Source organism: Eptatretus burgeri, chromosome 2, assembly GCF_056783735.1.
Source record: "Eptatretus burgeri isolate ZD-2024b chromosome 2, Ebu_testis_v1, whole genome shotgun sequence".
Classification (NCBI taxonomy): domain Eukaryota; kingdom Metazoa; phylum Chordata; class Myxini; order Myxiniformes; family Myxinidae; genus Eptatretus; species Eptatretus burgeri.
The window spans coordinates 87,143,219-87,163,063 of record NC_140962.1 but is presented as its reverse complement, the minus strand read 5'-3'; the positions used below and the strand labels follow the sequence as shown (position 1 = coordinate 87,163,063).

Below are 19,845 nucleotides of genomic sequence, written 5' to 3'. Positions count from 1 at the left end.
GCCAACCTCGGAAGGATGACAGGCTGAGTCAACCTCCTGGTGTATATTGATTCAGTGGCCTACGGGGCTTGAACTCAGGATGCTAGGATCCCAAGCCACCACCCTAACCACTAAGCCAACACCAGGCTTAGTCTTTGTGAATATAGATCACTTTATTATTCATACAGATTCAACAATTCGACAGTATGCAATGAAAGCAGCTAACAACATGAACAAAAGAAGACATCCCTGTGTAAATCAAATGTTCATATATATAACAGGTTTGTAAACCTTATGAAAGCTACTTCAGTGCTTGGTGTCTCATTCAGTGTCAGAGTCATCATCAAGGGCAAATGCAGCAGCTGTCTTGGTGCGCCCATTCCTGCAGCCAGTATCTCCATGGCATGTACAGAAAACTGTGCATGGTAACTTGGCTGCTGTGCAGCGGCATTGAGCTGTGTAGCATTGCTTGTCGGAGGAACATCCACATCGTATTAGCTCCAAGATCTCTGGTGGTGCAAGAGCGACGTTGGGCGGCAGCATAATTGGAAGTAATGATCTTGATGCCTCATCACGTTTCCATCCAAACTGAGTGGGATCCAGAGGTGGTGGCTGCAACTCAGCAGCTGACTTCCATATTGCTGTCTGGATATGAGCGTGTCGCATGTTTTGTTCAAAGGACTCTAATTGGTGGCAGAGCCTTTAGGTCTGGTGCTTTGATGGCATTTGGTTTCGCATCTTCATAGACCACACCTCTTTGCGAACATCAGACATGTTGCTTCTCTCCTTGCTACCATAGCAAACAGCCATGAACACAGCGGCTTCGGCAATGACATCGTCAATAGATGCATCCACATTCCCAAGTTTTTGAAGTGAATGGCCTGCTGCGAGTGTCTTCTTGCCAGTCAGTTTACCTCTACCATACATCTGGGCAACGGTGTCACAACCTGTCAGTGCGTGTAGAGCGAGTAGGTCTTGCACCATCCTGGCATGCTGTCTGGCAGTGGCCCCAATGTCGATCAACGATCGGCCAGGAAATGTTACTTCCATTGTGGCGCAGCATTGCAGATGAAGTTCTGCGAAGTGATACACAAGGAAGATGAACACATCAGTATCATCACAGATAACTGTGATGCATTTTGCGCCATCTTCAGCAACTTTAGCGACTTGCTGAATCATGATGACATCTGCCTCATGTGTCATCTTCAAATCAGTGCGATACCTTTGGGCTCCATGGTGTATTTCCACTGGGGTAGACTCCTGTCCCATAATGATGAGCCTGTGTTGGCTCTGCTTTCTCTGCTGACTAACGTCAATAAAATTCTGGCAAATCAGTTCTATCAGCTGAACTTTGTTCTCAGTTACTGACAGAACCACCAGCTGTGGAGGCAGTGGAGTCTGGTGGTTCAACCTGTGGCACTTGCTGGCTTGCTGCCCAGCTCTTGCTAATCTTGTGCACACTCTTGATGCTGAAATCATGATATCTGTCAAATACCAGATATACATCTGATTTGTCCACCTTTGCCATGATGTAGCTCGTGAAGTTGTCAACACAGTCTTGCACAATTCCCCTGTTCGGCCACTGAATAACCCAGAGGATTGCACAACCATCTAAGATGGTGACTTCAGGTTGTGAACCCAGTCTTGTTGAGATTTCCACTTGGAGATTCTTCTTCAATGTCGACTTGGTCTTTGCTATTCTCATCTCCCCCTTTTCATCGAACATTGATGTTGGCACAGGTGCAAACTCGTACTCTAAGACGTCACATAGTTTGATGTTTCGACTTTGTTGGAGTCCCATGACTCTGGAGAGGATGAGATTTAGATCACAAACCTCAGTAGATCCCACACGCATGACTTTCCGTGTCACTGCCATAGTTATGACTTGTTTAGGAAAGGGAGTGTTGAATCCTGCTGGCCAGCTTTCTTCATACCAATGCATCTGTGCTCGGCCAATGTCAACTGCCCTTGGCGCATTCACCTTCTCCGGTCCAATTCTGCCAGTTACAATGTTGACAACTCTATCTGCATGTTCTTTTGGATCAAGTGGGTCGATACAGGACTGGAGTTTTCTCCTAAGCTTATCTCGGCCCTCTGCATCAGATCATATCCGTGATGGCTTCTCTTCCGTGTGAATGGTCACCTCTGTGAGTATGTGCCCCTCAGACATATCTGTGAGATCGTGGACTATCTTACTAAACGTGTGCATACTATAGGCCCACTTCTTCAGTGTAATGCCAACGATTCCATGTATGCAATGACCATAGCGCTTGAACGTGGACTCAATGTACATATCCGGCCATATGCCGTTCCATAGGCCCTTCTTGTGCCGCATCACGTGATCTCCTTTTAAGAACATTTCCAGAATGTCTCCATGAAGCCTTTCCATTGATCGAAGGTAGTAGAGCCCATATCGAGCATAGTTGTGATCTCCAGCTGCGAATAAGTAGGGGAGCATCTCCTTCATAGCCCAAAGATGTAATGGCCAGTCTCCTTCACGCTCAGCACAAACAAACGCCATCATGATGAATACAGGTTTTACAAGGTTCTGTACCCATAATTGTGTGGTCATGCTCTTTGTTGCTTTGGTTTCAAGAGTGTCCATTAAGTCTTCATGACTTTCTGCCTGAGCCACGCTGGAACGAAGGACCTCCTCAGTCACCAATCGCAGGGCCCTGAAGTTTTGGGGAAACTTTTTTTTTCCACCAAGCATATGAGCAACAACTCCAAAGGCAGATTTTATCACGTCTTCCAGCCCACTTTCAGCCATAAAGTTCCCCACACAACCGATGAAACTCATAAGGGTGTGCATGCTGCCCAGCCTTGCTATGAACTGAGTAAATCGCTCAGGCTAAACCCCTTTACCATAAACGGCCACGCAATACAGCTGTTGGTCGTTTGTGAAGATGGTTACGGTTTGTCCACACTCTGCGGTCAAGCGTTTTCCCTCCTCCATTGCTGCAAACCGTGTCCGGATCAGCTGGATCCATATCTATGAGTGGTGTATAAATGGCCCTCGTTGCAGGTTGGATGGATCGTCCTTGCTCTCTGCAGAGCTTCGTATTAAAGCCACCAAACTCTGGTGTATTCTCATCAGAAGTGATTTGCTTCAGAAAAGAGATATCCATGTCTTGAACTCTCCTAAGTTGTATAGCTTGATGAGCCAATCCACGGAGAGGTAACACCACACGTGTGGCTTCTTCAACTGGCATCGCTGGTTTCTCGGGTCCCTTGTAACTGAACCGAAATGTCTTCTGTCACAGGTGTCTTCACTTCATCACGGGTCAATCGTCTGATGATGGCTTCATCTTCAGATGTGGAAGATATCTCCTGATATTTTATGGTAAGTAGTACTGCAAGAGAATGTGTTGAAACGAGTCCATTCTGGGATGAGATATTTGTGATGAAGTTGTCAGCAACAACCTGAACGAGGCCACATTCAGCATTGGCGGTTCCCCTGATCCCGGAGTGAACAGTTGCAGCCTTTGCTGCTGATCCCTTGAAACGATAAAACTCATCAGAGGAACAGGTCACACGATAGTTTTACAACTGCTCGATGAGGCTTTTACGACTGACTAGAACTCTCAGTGCTATTTGGAGTGTAGTTGGTCGATTGGTGATCATATTCGTTATGATGTTTCCTATCGGAGCTCCTGGAAGTGTGCAGTCCAGTTTAGCTGATATTTTGGAGAGTAGAAATTGAAGGGTTGAACTCACTGCTTCATTAGCATTATCTATATTAATTCTAGTCTGATAGGAACTGGGGTCGGACAACAACTGCTTAGATTCTTGTGCAACCTTCTTGGCAATTCGTTCCATGGAAACATCAATGGCGTCATCTTCATCTGATGCTACTCAGCTGATTGCAGTAGACGCTCTGCTGCGAAACAAGATTAAACTAGCGACACCTTCACCAGACAGAAGCAGAAGCTCAGAGCCAAGTATATCCAACAATTTGGATAACAGGGTTCATCGAGAGTATTGCTTTCCTCCATGATCCTTGTACATATTGTAGACTTCTACTGAATTCCAGATGCGTAACATGTCGTTTTTCATCGATAGGATGATGGACTGACAGCTGGCTCAATGTCCTGAGTTTCTCTGCCACTGTGTGCTGCTGCTGCAACAGAACGAGGTGCCATGAAGGACTTTCTGCAGTCATTGTGATATTTCGCATCAGCAGCATGAAAATCGCTGATTGCGCCCATTAATCGTATCTTGACCTTCTGTCCTTCTTCATCCTGGCGGGAATCGATAACATCAAGAATAGTTTGTTTGAAAGTTCTCCGATCAACATGATCTGCAGTCCTACAAAGGAGAACTCGCCGCCAACGATTAGGATTCTTCTTATCAAAGTCCATGATGCACTTTTCTCTGCAAAAAATGCAATGTTCTTTAAAGTCAAATACTGTCATCTTTGAACGACGGCTTCTTTTGCTTGTTGAAGCATCTTCCAAACAGACATTACTGTACTGTACTGAAATGGGAGATGCTTAGCAGGCAGACACGAGCGGAAGGACAGTCGAGCCGGGCTGTGTTGTACAAGTGCGAGCGCGGGTGTACTCTGCTAGGCGGCTCCCCTTTATTCCGTGTTCGGCACACTCACGAGCCGGGAGACTCCAGTATTGCTACGACGCCTCAGACGGCGCGCACACCTTATATCCCTCGCAGATACGATGACCACCACGACCCCTCCTCCCATCATCACGCCCATCATGCATCATCATCATGCCCCTCCCCGTAGGCCCGCAGACTACACCACACTCCTCCCTCCTAAAAGTATGATTATTAAATGACCACCAATATAAGAAGCATTATAAGGACTTCGGTAAAACAATCATGAAAATAAAATGACCAATAGCGAAGCATAATAGCACACCACATCATATAATGTGTCGATGTGAGCGAGTGGAGCAGCAAAGGCCAGGTTCCAAAGACGGAGGTGCACAAAGCACCCACCAAATTCTGACCCGTTACCGATATGAAGCAGCAAAATGAGAAGCACAGCAGCACTACGCAGCAAAAACGCCCCCAGGCGGCCTCAGACGGCGCGCACACCTTATATCCCTCACAGATACGATGACCACCACGACCCCTCCTCCCATCATCACGCCCATCATGCATCATCATCATGCCCCTCCCCGTAGGCCCGCAGACTACACCACAATTACTCATTCGTTTCAAGTGTCTTTCTATGTGTGAGCGTGATGTGTACGTTGACGCAGTCTCTGGTATTTGAGCTCGATAGATTTGTCTGCCTGTAATCTCTGTTCAAGCTCTTCATGTATACCATCTTGTCTTGCTTTGCTTGACCGGATGATACTTTGCACTCTGTCTGGACCAACTGTTACCAGAGGTTTTCCAGCTTTAGTTGCATCGCAGGGACTGAAGAAACAGTCTCCCATGGTGATGGAGCCTCAACCTGTAACAATAGAGGTAATTATAAACATCAGTAAACATTTAATTTCTTTGTTCGTAGTTTAAAAAACTCTCAGGAAACACGTTCCACCCTGTGTACTTTTAAAAATCAATAAAATACACAGTTGCTTTCAGACAGATCATGTTAAATAAAAAAAAAACTTGCTTGCAAATAATATCGATCATTCTACTGTATCAGAAGATATTACTCTTACTTAAAACTCAGTTCTCCATGTTTCTTTCATTACATTACAAGCCTCAACTTACTTGATCAGAAACAGTTCATGCTGTTGATCTTCTGAGGTCAGCAATTTCTTCACAACTGTACTGGGGATAAACGGCTCTGCGCAAGTTATTTTCAAACAGTTTTGTTGTTGTATAACTGTACTGCAAAAACTCCGATCAGCGTGGACAAATTCAGGGGGTTGGGTTATGCTAATTTGCATATTAATGAGCTAAATTTCAATGTTATCAAATTGTAAGTAGGTTTATCATGACCAGTGACCCTAAAAACATGGGTGTAGACACCTCAACCAGGCTATTTGGACGCTTACTTTTGGAGATATTAAGAAAAATAGTAATTTCGACAATGGCCACCGCTAATTTGTATATTAATGGGTTTCTACAAAAATGCTCAAGGGTGCCAGAGTGGCATCCATCGGAATATTCATTCAGATGGTCTGGTGATCACAGAAATGCAGAAAAACATTGTTCAGACCCTAACGCACGCTATCCTGGCCAACACTCGGACTAATATATAGTAATAGCACGATATCTCACAAGGTTATGGACAGATTCGGACGAAACTTGGTGGACAGGTTGGTTGTGTGACATGGACTCATTGATTCGATTTTGGTGAAGATCTGAATCTGGATCTGGATACGAGAATTATTTAATTTTCAATGTGATTCTTCACCATTGAGAGACAGGGCCAAAAACGATATAGTACTGTTCAGCATGATATTTCAAAAATGTATTGGGACAGACATGTTCTCGTGAATCGGGCATTACTTGGCGGAGGTATGCACTTTACCAAGTGCCCTTTTAGTTCTATATGTAAATATAAAATTCAGAAGAAAATTTTTTTTCCTTCTAATTATATGTACTTCATTTCATTTAGGTGAGATATTAAAATTTTATGTTTTAACAAAAATCCCCCAGGGTTGGAATAATTATTTATTGCAGTTATATCTTTAGTGTTTTCAAAATAGCAGTCATATAAACTTTCCATTAGTGTTTCATCGGGTGTCTTGAAGTTCTCATCATTCCTCTCAAACCTTTGTAATGTCCTTGTATTGTTATACGTCCATCATAATCTCTGATTATTAAATTGTATTTTGTTTACTCCTCTTTTGCACATCATTTACTTTTACTCCTCAGTGACGTCACCGAGCTCCAGGCTGCATCCTCATTGAACGTTTTTGAATGCCAAGGCATGTTTGGTCGATCAAGGGGTGTGGGTGGTCAAAATGTGCCAACCAATCAGGAGTTCAGAAATGCTTGGTGCATCCTGAGCACTGTGTTAATGGCTTTAAAGTCCCTGGGCCATCAATCCACTCCCCAAATCCAATCGGAGGAGAGACGGTTTTGCCACGAACCAATCAGTGATGGCTGATGTCATGGCCAGGACAGGGCAATTGTAATTTACATTGAAGAAGTGGTAGTTTGTGAGAAAGAGAGACAAGGATGTTGGCTGGAAAGACATGTTCTGTGGCCAGAGGGAGTGTGTGGTTGAAGAACATCTATCCCCAGTGGCACGGCGCCAGAGAGAGGGAGCAGGGTGTATCAATATATCACCCAGAGTTGCTACCAGTCCAAAGCAACCACATTTGTCGATTTCACAAAATCTCCATTCTACTGCCTCGTTAAATCATCAGCAGACTGGATTATTTCCCACCATTTCTTTTATTCTCTTCTTTCTTTTTCCCTTCCTTCTGAGTTCATCATTGTCAATAAGGCCAAGAGTAAAGGCCCAGTCACACCTTGACGTTTTAGCCAGGAATGGCAACGTATAAAAATGAACGTAAAACGTTGGGGTACGCTGAAGTTTTGAGGTTTTTTTTGAAGTTTTGGTCGTATTCATAACGTGTTGGTTGTATGCATAACGTATTGGTAACGTACACAGAACGTTTCGTTGTCTTATCGATAACTTATACCAACGAATGCTTAGCCTGTTGTCGGCGTTCACAACCTCTGCCCAACGATAGTTTAACTTGGTCATAGCGCGCTGCACGTATCGCCGACGAAGTCGTGACGTTCTCTGTTAAAAACCTTCCGCACGCCGATTTATATCGTAACCGCCTGAAAATTGGAAGTGTCAACATTGCAGTCACACCTTGACGATTTAGCCAGCGTATGCGGACCTATGAAAAATGTGTCTAAAACGCTGGGACACGTCGAATTCGGTATGGGTAAGTTGTGTATACGTTAGGAGCACGATGAAAAACAATGAAGTACACTGGCATATTACGTGGTACATCTAGTATGTCGTGAAATTTCAAGCATGCTGAAAATTTTACGACGTACTCGACGTATGGCTCACAAGTTCAGCATACGCTGGCATAAGTTCTCGGCACGCTCCGCAATCGTTTACACACGTCGGCCACACGTTACTTGTAAGTTACTCATAAGTCGAAACACGTCGAGGTAATGTTTAGCATACCCGAAACTTAATTTTTAACCTACGAGTAATGTGCTTTGAACCTATTAGTAGTGTGCTTTGAAACTATGAGTAGCGTGCTTTGAACCTATGTGTAACGTATCTCAAACGCACATTGGCGTATGTCGACGAATTTGATTGACGTCTTCCCGACGACCACAGAACTTGCTGAACGTGTTTCTAACTTACAGCTACCGTATAATAGCGTATTGGCAGCGTTTAGGGGAATTGGTATATACAAATGGGCTTCACAAGAGGAACCCGTCAGTGTTCCAGACTCCATGTTGAGTAGATGTCAATGTCAGTAGTAGTAGTAGTAGTAGTAGTAGTAGTAGTAGTAGTAGTTCGAGAGAATTTCGTGATATCGATGTTATTAGTAGTAGTAGTAGTAGTAGTAGTGGTTCGAGAGAATTTCGTGATATCGATGTTATTAGTAGTAGTAGTAGTAGTAGTAGTAGTAGTTCGAGAGAATTTAGTGATGTCGATGTTAGTAGTAGTAGTAGTAGTATCAGTAGTAGTAGTTCGAGAGAATTTAGTGATGTCGATGTTGGTAGTAGTAGTCGTAGTTCGAGAGAATTTAGTGATGTTGATGTTATTATTATTAGTAGTAGTCGTAGTAGTAGTTGGAGAGAATTTACTGATGTCGATGTTGGTAGTAGTAGTAGTAGTAGTAGTAGTAGTAGTAGTAGTATTTTCAAGTAACGTGTTGCAAAGTGTGAACAACATTCGTGTAGCGTGCTTACAAAACGTTACTCATATGTTAGAAATAAGTTTCGGGTACGCTAAACATTACCTCGAAGTGTTTCGACTTATGAGTAACTTACAAGTAACGTGTTTCAACGTGTGTCAACGATCGCATAACGTGCCTACAACTTATGGCCAGCGTAGCGGAACGTGAGTCATATGCTGGCATACGTCGTAAAATTTCAAGCATGAAAAAATTAGAGGAAAACCCAAAAGTTCAACGTTTAAAGCCAGCGTACAACGACGTATGGCAGTGTTTTTCAGCGTGGTCTCAATTTCTAACGTATTCGACGTGTACCAGCGTTTTAGACAAATTTTCCAAAAAACGGCATAAGCTGGCTAAAACGTCAAAGTGTGACTGGGCCTGAAGATAGCCATCCACAGAATCCAGGAGACTGATATAATGATGGGACCCATCCCGTAGCGAAAAGGAGTGCTCCATTAGGCTACATACCCCCCTCCCCTCCCCCAACACCCACCTTTGGCTGGCTTTCGATGTAGTATAATTTTGCTCCGTGGGTGGCCCAGCAGTGGTCATGGTTTATGGTGGAACCTATAATTTCAAAAGGCGTATCTTTTTACATTGAATGACTTTAGAAATAGATAGGTGCATTCGTTTGATGATCCTTCTGGTGTGACAGGGTGAGTCTCTGAAATTTTCCAGAGTTTAAGGTATTAAATCATTTTCAGATCAGCAGAGATTAACACAGCTGCTGCCTGCCTGTCAGTTAGTTGGTGTACTGTATGACACAATGTGGAATCATCTACAAAAATGAGGGTAGGATCTTCCACAACATCGGAGAGATAATTTAGGTAGATGAGGAACAAGATGGCCCCACACACAAACATGAGGCACAGCAGCTTCTACTAGGAAAGGATAGGAGAGGATTCTATTAATAGCCACACATTGCCTGTATGAGTGGGGAAGTCAGAAATCCTGGAATGAAGGCAGTTTTTATGCCATAGGAAGAAAGCTTAGCAAGAAAAGCAGGATGCCAGACTGTCGAATGCCCAAGATATATCCAGGGAGACAGCCTTGACCCCCTGTCTGAGATTTTGGGCCTCCAAAAATTGAGGCAATACCTCTAGCTTGACCAATGTGTGCACATCAATCATGAAGACTGCAATACTTTTCAACTAAACCCACAAAATCCATTCCTTACTTTAATGTTGCACACTTGAAAAGATGTTGTACACCCTCTATGAAGGACGAATTTGTTCCATGTTAAATGACAAAATCTTGACAATATGTGGAGAATGCAGCATCTTCAAACCCCATTCATGGAATCCTGTGCTTTCACTTTTCAAAGCGCATTTTATGTATAATTTTAGAAATACTCATGAGGTTTCTTCTTGGCCTGTGTTTACTTTTTTTTAGAAAGAGAGGGAGACGGTGGATGGGTTATGGCTCCATGGTGTGAATTACATCCATATATTCTTACCAATCACCGCCTACTCTTTCATCACCAGGACTCTGAACTTGAGTGTTCATGATTTATTCAGTGTAATATTGTGCTTTTTATTTTTATTGTTCATTTATTTCCAGGAGCGATGATGCTCTTGGAAGCGCAAGGTATAACTGACAGTGGGGCAAACATCAAGGGAATGAATGAACAGGATAAGAGGAAAGGGGTGCAGGGGATGAAACACTGAAACTAGCAAATATGATGGTTCGGTTAGGAAAGGTTAATGGGGGTTAATAAAGATCATGGGACAGAATTTGGGATGACAAGAGATAGTGGTGCACTGCTTGCCTGAAGCCTTAGTGGGAAGAGTATGGCAGAACAGCCTCTGGAAGGCGGTTCCATAGATGGGAGAAGCAAGGAATAAAAGAGTTGAGATGTGCAGTCAGCCTGGATTCTGGAAGTTTAACCAGGAGGGGTTAACTGGAAGAACGTGTCGATCCTGGAGTAGACAGAGAGTGTCTGCAGAGTGAGAGAACAGAGGGAGCAATATATGAGAACAAGCGGTACTCGAACAGAGACCACTGACCTGCCTGTGTTGTGAAAGCATGCATGCCATCAAGCATTGAAATACTCTTTTATTTCCACCATTAAATTTTCAATGAACAATGTCATTGTGTTGTGAATCGAAACTTTGGAATGTTTTATTGAAGTGTTGTTATCTTCTTTACCTGTGGACATAAAAAGTAAAAGTTCATTCAATTATTCAGTATTAATGGCAAATGTTTAGTAAAGTTGGTACACATAAGAAAACGTTTCAGCCACTTCGGTGATATCCCAATGGTGACACATGTTGCTGTTCATGTCATTCTCCGATTAAGTCACTCATACAAGTAAAATCATGCGTCGTGTAATTTGTGATAGTAATCCAAATTTATATGAGGTAGAAAAAGCACGATTTCAAAATTGAAAAAACATCTTCAAACAGTACATTAATGTAAAATATAAAAGTTTAAATTACTCTTGATAAACATGCCAATAAAATGACAAAAATACTAACCCAGTACAATTTTATCTGACCCGAGGTTAATGAGGTGTGTGTGTGTGTGTGTGTGTGTGTGTGTGTGTGTGTGTGTGTGTGTGCGTGCGTGCGTGCGTGCGTGCGTGCGCGTGCGTGTGCGTGCGTGCGCGTTTTCCGAGCGTTGGAAGACAGCCAATCTGAATAGATACAGGTTGTGCAAATGCCCACCGATGAGATACATCTATCAGAAACTACACAAGACATTCAGGCTCTTCTAAACTTTATTTCAAAGCCTTAATAGGCAGAAGACCTGAGTTGGGAACTGTCCAACTCTGCTACTGCTGGAAGAGATTCTACCTTGGTCGGCACTTTGTGCAGATCATGTTTTCTTTAACTGGAGCCATTTCCTTATGAACCATTTCCTGGAAAAGGTGTTTTCTTCGGTTAATGGAACGGTTACTAATGGGTGTCCTGTTTAGCATTCCTATCTGAATGAATGATTTATGAGGCTTGGAACTCATGGTCAAATCCCATTTGCTATGTGGGATTTGTACATTGTCTGCTAATGTCCTTGCAATTTGCATGAAAGCACACGAATGTCTGCTAATGTTGTTGTCCTGCATGTGATTTATATGCATGCTCCACTATGAGCCTGGGATCAATGTTAAATTTCAGGGGATTTTTCACTTCCGGCTTGGGCATTTTTTTTTCCATGTGTTGGTTGAATCTGCAGCTGCCGCTTCCACCTCATTAAGGCGAAGTTTTCTGAACCGGATTTGTTGTGTTTTTCTGTTAGATCTTCATCCCTGTGTCGCTGTTTGTGTTTCTGTCCAATTTTACATAATAAATGATGCCTTTGTTGTGCTGTATTGTTACGAAGAAATTGTGTCCCTTTTGTCGCCGTGTTCCTCGTTTCGCTTCTTTCTTCCAAAATATTGTGCTTTCTGCCTCCTCAACATCATCCTATTTCCCCTCTTCGCTTCAAAAAAATTTAAATAGACAAAAACAACTTTCTTTTTTTCAGTCCACAATGATCTTCCGCTTGAATTTCCTTCTCCCTGTTCTTCCGAAACTCCATTCCTTTTTTTTCTCCCTTTTCTCAATATCTCCAAACTGAATCTTCATTGAATATAAATGCTTCTTCCTTCTTCCTTTAAATGCATTGAAAAACATTTTAAAATGTTTCACTTTCCTTATTTCTCCATCAGAATTATCCTACGTGGTCTACTTCTTCACCACAATATATGCCTCTTCTTCTTCAAAAATATTATTTTCCAAACTGTCTGAGCAAAAAGCGTTTGGTCCACCAACCCTCCCCCTGCACCTAAAGTACCACCTTTCTCCCTGACTTCAACAAAAATTATTACCACCCATCCCATGATCTTTCTCTCCATTGTCAAATTTGGGAACTTGGAATCATCATCCCTCCACTCATGTCCCCTCTTTCTGCATCCCCCCTCTCCACACCCTTCAAAGCTTCATTTCTCCCCTTTCTACATCACTCCTCACCTCACCCTTTCAATGCTTCCCTCTCACCCCACCCCCTCAAACATTCCCCTTCACCCCACCAACTCAAACCTTCCCCTCACTCCACCCCTCAAAGCCCAACCCCCCCTGTTCTGCACCCTCCCAATGCCTCCTCAACTGTCCATAGCTGTGTGGACCTCAACATCCAAGTTGTCCACTCCAACCTGACAGATCTTTCAATCCAGGCCATTGCTGATAAACAAGACATCACCTGTTTAACAGAATCCTCCCTCCCCCACAGGACATCCCTGGCTCCTTAGTGGCTCTCCCCAGCTATTGTCTCCTCTGATTTGATAGGCCTGAACCCCGTCTCAGAGGCGGAGTTGCACTTTACATCAATAGCTCAATTTTTCACTGCTCTTGTACAAATCTTACACTTCTCAACCCCCAGGAGTATCTTTTGCTGTGATTTCCTCTCCCCTCCCACTTCTTGTTTGTCTGTGTGGTGTACCATCCTCCAAACAGTGACGACTCCATCTACATCTCATTAAGAAAACAGGGACCACTTTTTAATCGCTCATCCCAACTGTCTCTTCCTCGTGCATGTTGATTTAAATTGTCATCATGCAAATTGGCTGGGTGTTTGTACCTCTCTCACCAGTTATGGCGCTTTAGCAAAGGACTTCTGTGACTCCTCGGGACAGACTCAATCTGCGAACTTTCCGACCGGGATTTCTCCCAATGGCAAATCCTCCCTTCTGGACTTGGTGATGACAACCTTCCCTGCAAATGCCCTGCTCTTCCTCTGCTCCAATTGGTTCATCTGATCATATGATTGTGAAAATCAACATCTCTCTGGCTATTCTCAGAGAACTGCCTCAGTGGTGGTGAGTCTGACAGTTCACTCAGGCAAATTGGCAGGGACTACAAGCAGGCATCTCTCTTCAGGACTGGTTTCTCATATATACAGGTTGTCCAAAAAAAATATACAACTTTTCATCTGCAAAGAGGATGGTCATAACATATATTTTTAAAAAATATATATGGCTGGATAGAAAGCTGAAAGGTTGAAGTTTATTGTACCAATGTCAAAATTGCCACCAAAATTTAAATTTTGGTATGGAATCGTCGTTTTCTTTTAGATCACATGTTCGACGTAGGCTCCACGTTGTCCAATCACTGCCTGCAAATGCATTGTCATGTTCTCCATCACTTTGGGAAACGTTTCCTGAGGAATGTTCTGGATTTCTCGGTGGATGTTTTCCTTCAGCTGATCAAGAATCTGAGGCCGAGGGTTTCCATAGATCCTGTCCATGAGATACCTCCACAAGAAGAAATCTGGAGGAGTAAGGTCAGGGAATACGGTGGCCACTCAACGTCTTTGTAGAGGGAGATAAAGCGGCCTTCAAAATGTGAGAAAGGCATTTTGTATGGAAAGGCATGATGTATTGGCGAAGGATCCTCTGAACGGTGCTCTTATGAATGTTTGTCTCGGCAGAAAGTCATCAAATCGATTTTTTTGGACTCTGAACGACCGCCTGTCTCACTATTTCCACATTTTCTTCACTACGACCTGTTCTCTTCCGACCACTGTGACCCTTGTGGAGGTCACAGATGGTTCCCACATTGGTAAACTTTGCGATGGTGCACGTTATTGTCCGAAAGTTTGGTGCATGGCGCAAGTGGATACCGAAATGTCTCGAGTAAAGACGTTGCACCTGTATGACACTTTTCGTCTGGTGCCAAAGTTCAACAATTTTCGTCCGTTGTTGTACGGTCAGTCTTGGCATTTTTCTGGCGCTTGCTTGGTATCAAAATAAACTTCAGGGTCTCTGCAACAAAAATTGAAGCATTAGTGACAAAATTACTGCTTTTTTAGGATCAAATGAAACATTTTAAAAGTTGTTTATTTTTTTGGGACACCATATATATATATATATATATATATATATATATATATATATATATATATATATATATATATATATATATATATATATATATATATATTTCAGCACGCCCCTTTCTTTGTTCCACCATCAGATTTTTGTTACTGCATGAAATGAAACAAAATTTGGCACATATACTAATGATATTATTGTCTTCCTTAAGAGGCCCCTCAAAATTCGTTTTGATGCATTTTCACAAACTCCAACGGATTCCATTCAAATTCGGTACGATTATGGCTTTTGATCCAACTTAGGTCATTGGCTATAAATTTTTTCCATAACACTTCCGATATTCGAAAAAATCGATAAATCGATATCCCTTATGGGATTTTCCATTCAAATCCACTCAAGTTTAAGGCCTATGGGGGGGGGGGACGCAAATTTCCACTTTGCCCCGGGCGCTGTTTTCCTCCGCTACGCCAAGCTGTTAGGGTTTGGGTTAGTGTTAGGGTTAGGGTTAGCTACCCTCACCCTAACCCTAACAGCTAACCCTAACCCTAACTGCAACCCCAACTCTAACCGCTAACCCTAACCGCTAACCCCTAACCGCTAACCGCTAACAGCTATTCAGGAAATTTGCAAGAAAGCCCGGGCAACACCAGGCTTTATTGCTCGCCCGAGCAACGCCGGGCATTACTACTTGTGTATATGTATGTGTATATATGTATATATATATATATATATATATATATATATATATATATATATATATATATATATATATATATATATATATATATATATATTTATTGCCCCTGATGGTAACCTAGCCTGGCAAATATTCCACAGAAGCTTGCCCTCCCTCATGCACAGATTCATCCCATCTTGTCTTGAGTTATCCTACCTTTCTTCCTCACCAGGGTACACTGAATCTTTTGGTGAGGCAGTTGCTCTGAAATAACTTGGCTTCTTCTCTTCCTGGAAAGCAAACCCAACCGAAGGAAATCTCAGCTCATTCCTCAAAACCCGCAGCAAGTGTGTCCATTCTCAGAAGAGCCAGAAAGCATCATATGTCCAACCTTAACATTGAACTTTCACACTTGTCTCCATCCTCTAAAATGTGTATTGCACCTTGTTAAGTCTGTCTCCAAAGTATTCTACCCGTCCATCCCTTCCCTCTCTTCAAATGGCATCACAACCAACTCCTCTTGTGAGAAGGCCGAATGCCTCAATTCTTTGTTTGCTTCCAAATATTGTGTCCCCAGCCCCTGGCTTTCTGTACCCAACTGACCGAGTTGTACCCAACTGCTCCTGGACCATGTGTATTTTGCACCTGAGAAGGGGGAGAAGTTTGTGGCAATTCCCTCATATCTGATTCTGCAACTAGACTGGGTGGCATCAGCTCACATGTCCTAAAAACCTGCTCTTCTGCTCTTGCACATGCTCTTTCTGCCCTTTTCACTCGATCATTTCCCCAAGATCATCTTCCATCTGCTTCAAAATCGGACAACATTACTGCATGACATAAAAACGTGCAAAAACCGATCCCCTTAACTACAGACCTATCAGCTTACTTCCAATCATCAGCAAGGTCATGCAATCCATCATAGCAGTTGATACAAAATCATACCTTTACTCCAACAGACTCATCTCAGATCACCAATTTGGATTCAGAGGGAGTAACTCTATCTTGGAAAGGCTGCATTGTTTCTCCCAGCAATGGATGGAGGTCCTCAATGTCAGACATGTGATCAGGACCATCTCTCTGTACATATCTCGTGCTATTGATACAGTCTGGCATCCTACCTTGCTCTCCAAAGTCTCTGCCTATGGCATCCAAGGCCAACTCCACACAAGGCTTACTGACTTCCTCTACTCTCGTAGCCATCGTGTGGCTCTCAACTGAATCCTTTCATCTCCTCTCTCTATTTAGGCCGATGTTCCCCAAGGTAGTGTTCTGGGCCCAGTCCTACTCCAAATCTTCATCAACAATATCTGACTCTCTGGAAAATCCCCCTTATCTATTTGCTGATGACTCAACCCTATAACGTGACATCCCTCATCATTTCGATAGGCAGGCAGCATCCTCTTCCCTCCCTTCAGACCAAGACAAAAATCACAAGCTGGTCAAACACTTGGAATATGTTCAGTATGTCTGTCTATCTTGACAAATCTCACACTTTCACTCTCTATCTCCAAAAGGACCATATGGCAAACCTCCCTCTACTTTATTAATAATCCTCGATTGAGGAAGTTCAGTCACTCTCACTCAAACTACTGAGTGTCACTATCAGCCATGATCTTTCTTGGGCAATCAACATTTTAAAGTTGGCTTTCAAAGCCAGTTGCCGACTGGGAATCCATCATTGTACAAAGTCCTTTCTTGGAACACCTGAACTCCTGTCCTCTGACAAGGCCTTCTTCTGCAGCTTGATGGAGTACTGCTGTCTCCTTTGGGCTGGCACCCCTGCCTCACACCTTGTGGCTTTCTCAGCTGGATGCCATGGAAACCAAGGTCTTCAAGATTATTGTAATCTCCCATGATGAAACTGGGTCTATGTACCTTTCACTTTCCCATCACTTACAGGTCAGTGGTCTCTGTCTTCTACCACCTCCTTTCTGGTCTTGCACCCTCTGCTCTCTCCATACTTTATCTCTCCCCCACCCCCCCACCTCCCACCAACCAGGTTCCTGCAGTGCACGTACAGTACACAATCAACCCCCTTTCGGTGAAACTCACAAAATCCAGAATCACTGCTTACCTACTACAATCATTTATTTGTTCCTTCTTTCCCCCCCCCCCCCCCCGATTGTGCAACCAACTTCCACATTCTCTTCAATTCTGTACTTCCCTCCTGATCTTCAAGACAGCTGTTCCTCATCATCTCAGATCATCCCCTATCCAAAACCATGATTTTTTTTCCTTCCTGAGAGTTTGTTTCAGTATCCATCTTGTTCACTGCATGTGTTCTCCCCTACCCCTCATTCCTCCCCACTTCCCTTATTTGTCCAAGTTTCCTTCTATTTTATCCTTAAACTCTGCTGCTGCTGTTGCTACTGTTGTTGTTGTTGTTGTTGTTGTTGTTGTCCCCCTCTCTACTGCTCCTTTTGTTCTGTTGCATCCTGATCCATTCAGTGTCATAACTCTTCCATGAGCCTTGACTTTGTATATGTACAAAAAAAATTACATGCTGCAAAATCGGCACTAATGTAGCAGTTTCATCCACCAGATAAACTGTACTTGTACTTGGTTTGTAAAGGGAAAACTTTGAGATCCAGTCAATACAGTATATGAAAAGGACAAAGAGGGATTATGATGGACAAGAAAGCTAAACAGAATTTGGTATGAAGTGGAGGAAACAAAATAAAAGGAATGGTAGGATGATTGCAAATGTACTTTTGATGGAAGATGGCAGTTGATTTTAGGATACAACTCCAATGGGTAATTTGCACAGAAGTAGGGATAGTAAGGGTACGTTTCTGGCTCATTGACTGGTTCTGTTTCCCCCCACCCCAAAGGAAACCCTGCTCGATTGGTGTGATGACAAGGAATTGAACCTCATTTTGACTGCAGGGGGAACAGGCTTTGCGCCCAGAGATGTCACCCCAGAGGTGAAATAATGTCTTAAAGAAAATTTGTTATATTTCAAGTGGTCAAAGAAACAAAGGATGTTTTCAAAGAGGGAGCTCAACCTCATGATGAGATCGTGCATTGAATAATATTGTTGCTTATTGAGCATTATGGGGTGGGGGTTAACATTGAGAGGGAATTTTCATGACTCATTAGATGAGTTAAAGTTAAAGGTGATGATGGATCACAAAGGTTTGAAAATGTTGGGTTATGGCTAATTCCACCAAAATAGATGTCAAAATATAAATGTTTCTCTGTTGTTTTCTCTTTCATTCTTTAATGTAAGAAAGATTGAAAGAGGCTGTTTCATGCTCTGCCTGGCATTATGAGTTTGAGGTTCAGGCTCAAGGCCCACACCCAGACTTGAGGTTTTTCGATTATTTCTCAAGGGGACCACATTGCTGGGCGCCTGTTTGGCTAAAATATAATTAGGGACGTGACACGCTTTCAGATCTCTATCTTGACACTGCAAGCTTTGCAGCAAGACTTTTGGCTTCATGCATGGCATGAAGGTAAATGGGAGAATTTAGGGATTACATATAGTTGCTGTTCATATTGCTATTCTATTTATGAAACAACTAGATTTGCAATTTGAATTTGTATGTTTGTAATTATTTGTTGAATCAATTTTGGTTCGATTTTTTTTTTCACACCTTCTTCGAAATAGCCTGTTTAAATATTGTTTTTGGTACCCTGTGATAATTACATATTTTCCAGTTTATGGGATCTGATAAAATGTAGAAACTCCCTTAAAGAGAGGGGGAGAGGGTGGAGAAGGAGATTGGATTGGAGGTTTGTATTTGATGTTTAGTGGTGAATAGTAATGAGTAAGGGGAAGGGTCAAGGATCTGATGACTTGATAAATAGGCTGACACAGTAGCTGCAGTGTGCATCATGATTGGTATTAAAATGAGAAGATTGTTAAAAATAGAACAGCCCCTGCTTGCTTCTCAACAAAGGAAGGCTCTACGACATTTGTTGGTTCTATATATTTATTGCTCAAGTACCAAAAATTAGTCATTTGCCACAAATAACCCGAAATTCTTCTTACTTGTATTTAGGTACAGTATTACCTTGTTTATTTTATCTTCCTTTTTCCTCTTTATTGTTATTGATTTTATTCTGGTGTTTTGGAGGAGTTGGTTATTGGTGAGCCAGTTGTTTGGTCTGCATGCATTTGTGTGCACAAAGGTACATGACCTGCTGTTTTTAAGAAAAACATGAAGCCCTGGGTGAATGCTAAATTCACTGAAATGCTCATGTTTAAGATTGACTACATTGACCCATTGGGACCGACCCGTATTGTTTTTGTTTTCTCTTTAAAATGTCCACCCTGTGGTTCAGTGATGCTCTCCTTGTGGAAAACTTTTGTTCCTGCTTGAGTTTATTACTATTGTTGCGAATTTGCGCCCGTCGGCGTGCGATCGGCCGCGAACCTCTAATCGCAACCGCGTTGCCCACCGGACGGACAATTCGGTCATGACCCTCCTGGAACTACCGCCAGGAACCAGTCGTGAGTGGGGGTTTAACCTCACCACAGCCCAGTCCACATTCGACCCGCGCGAAATAGGGTGAATCACTGAATGTCGATATACCTAAGTAACCGCGTGGGTAACCTACCGAGGGGCTGCACC

General features: G+C 42.8%; 1 protein-coding gene across 1 annotated transcript in view; it reads left to right on the top strand.

Moving 5' to 3' along the window:
- LOC147032504 (gephyrin-like) overlaps positions 1-18,609 on the top strand; it is a 96,503-nt gene extending 77,894 nt beyond the window's left edge. The window contains exon 4 of the mRNA XM_085870187.1: positions 18,100-18,609. Coding sequence (XP_085726313.1) covers positions 18,100-18,201 — 102 coding nt within the window. The 3' untranslated portion in view covers positions 18,202-18,609. The remainder of the gene's footprint in view (positions 1-18,099) is intronic.
- The last annotated feature ends 1,236 nt before the right edge of the window (positions 18,610-19,845 follow it).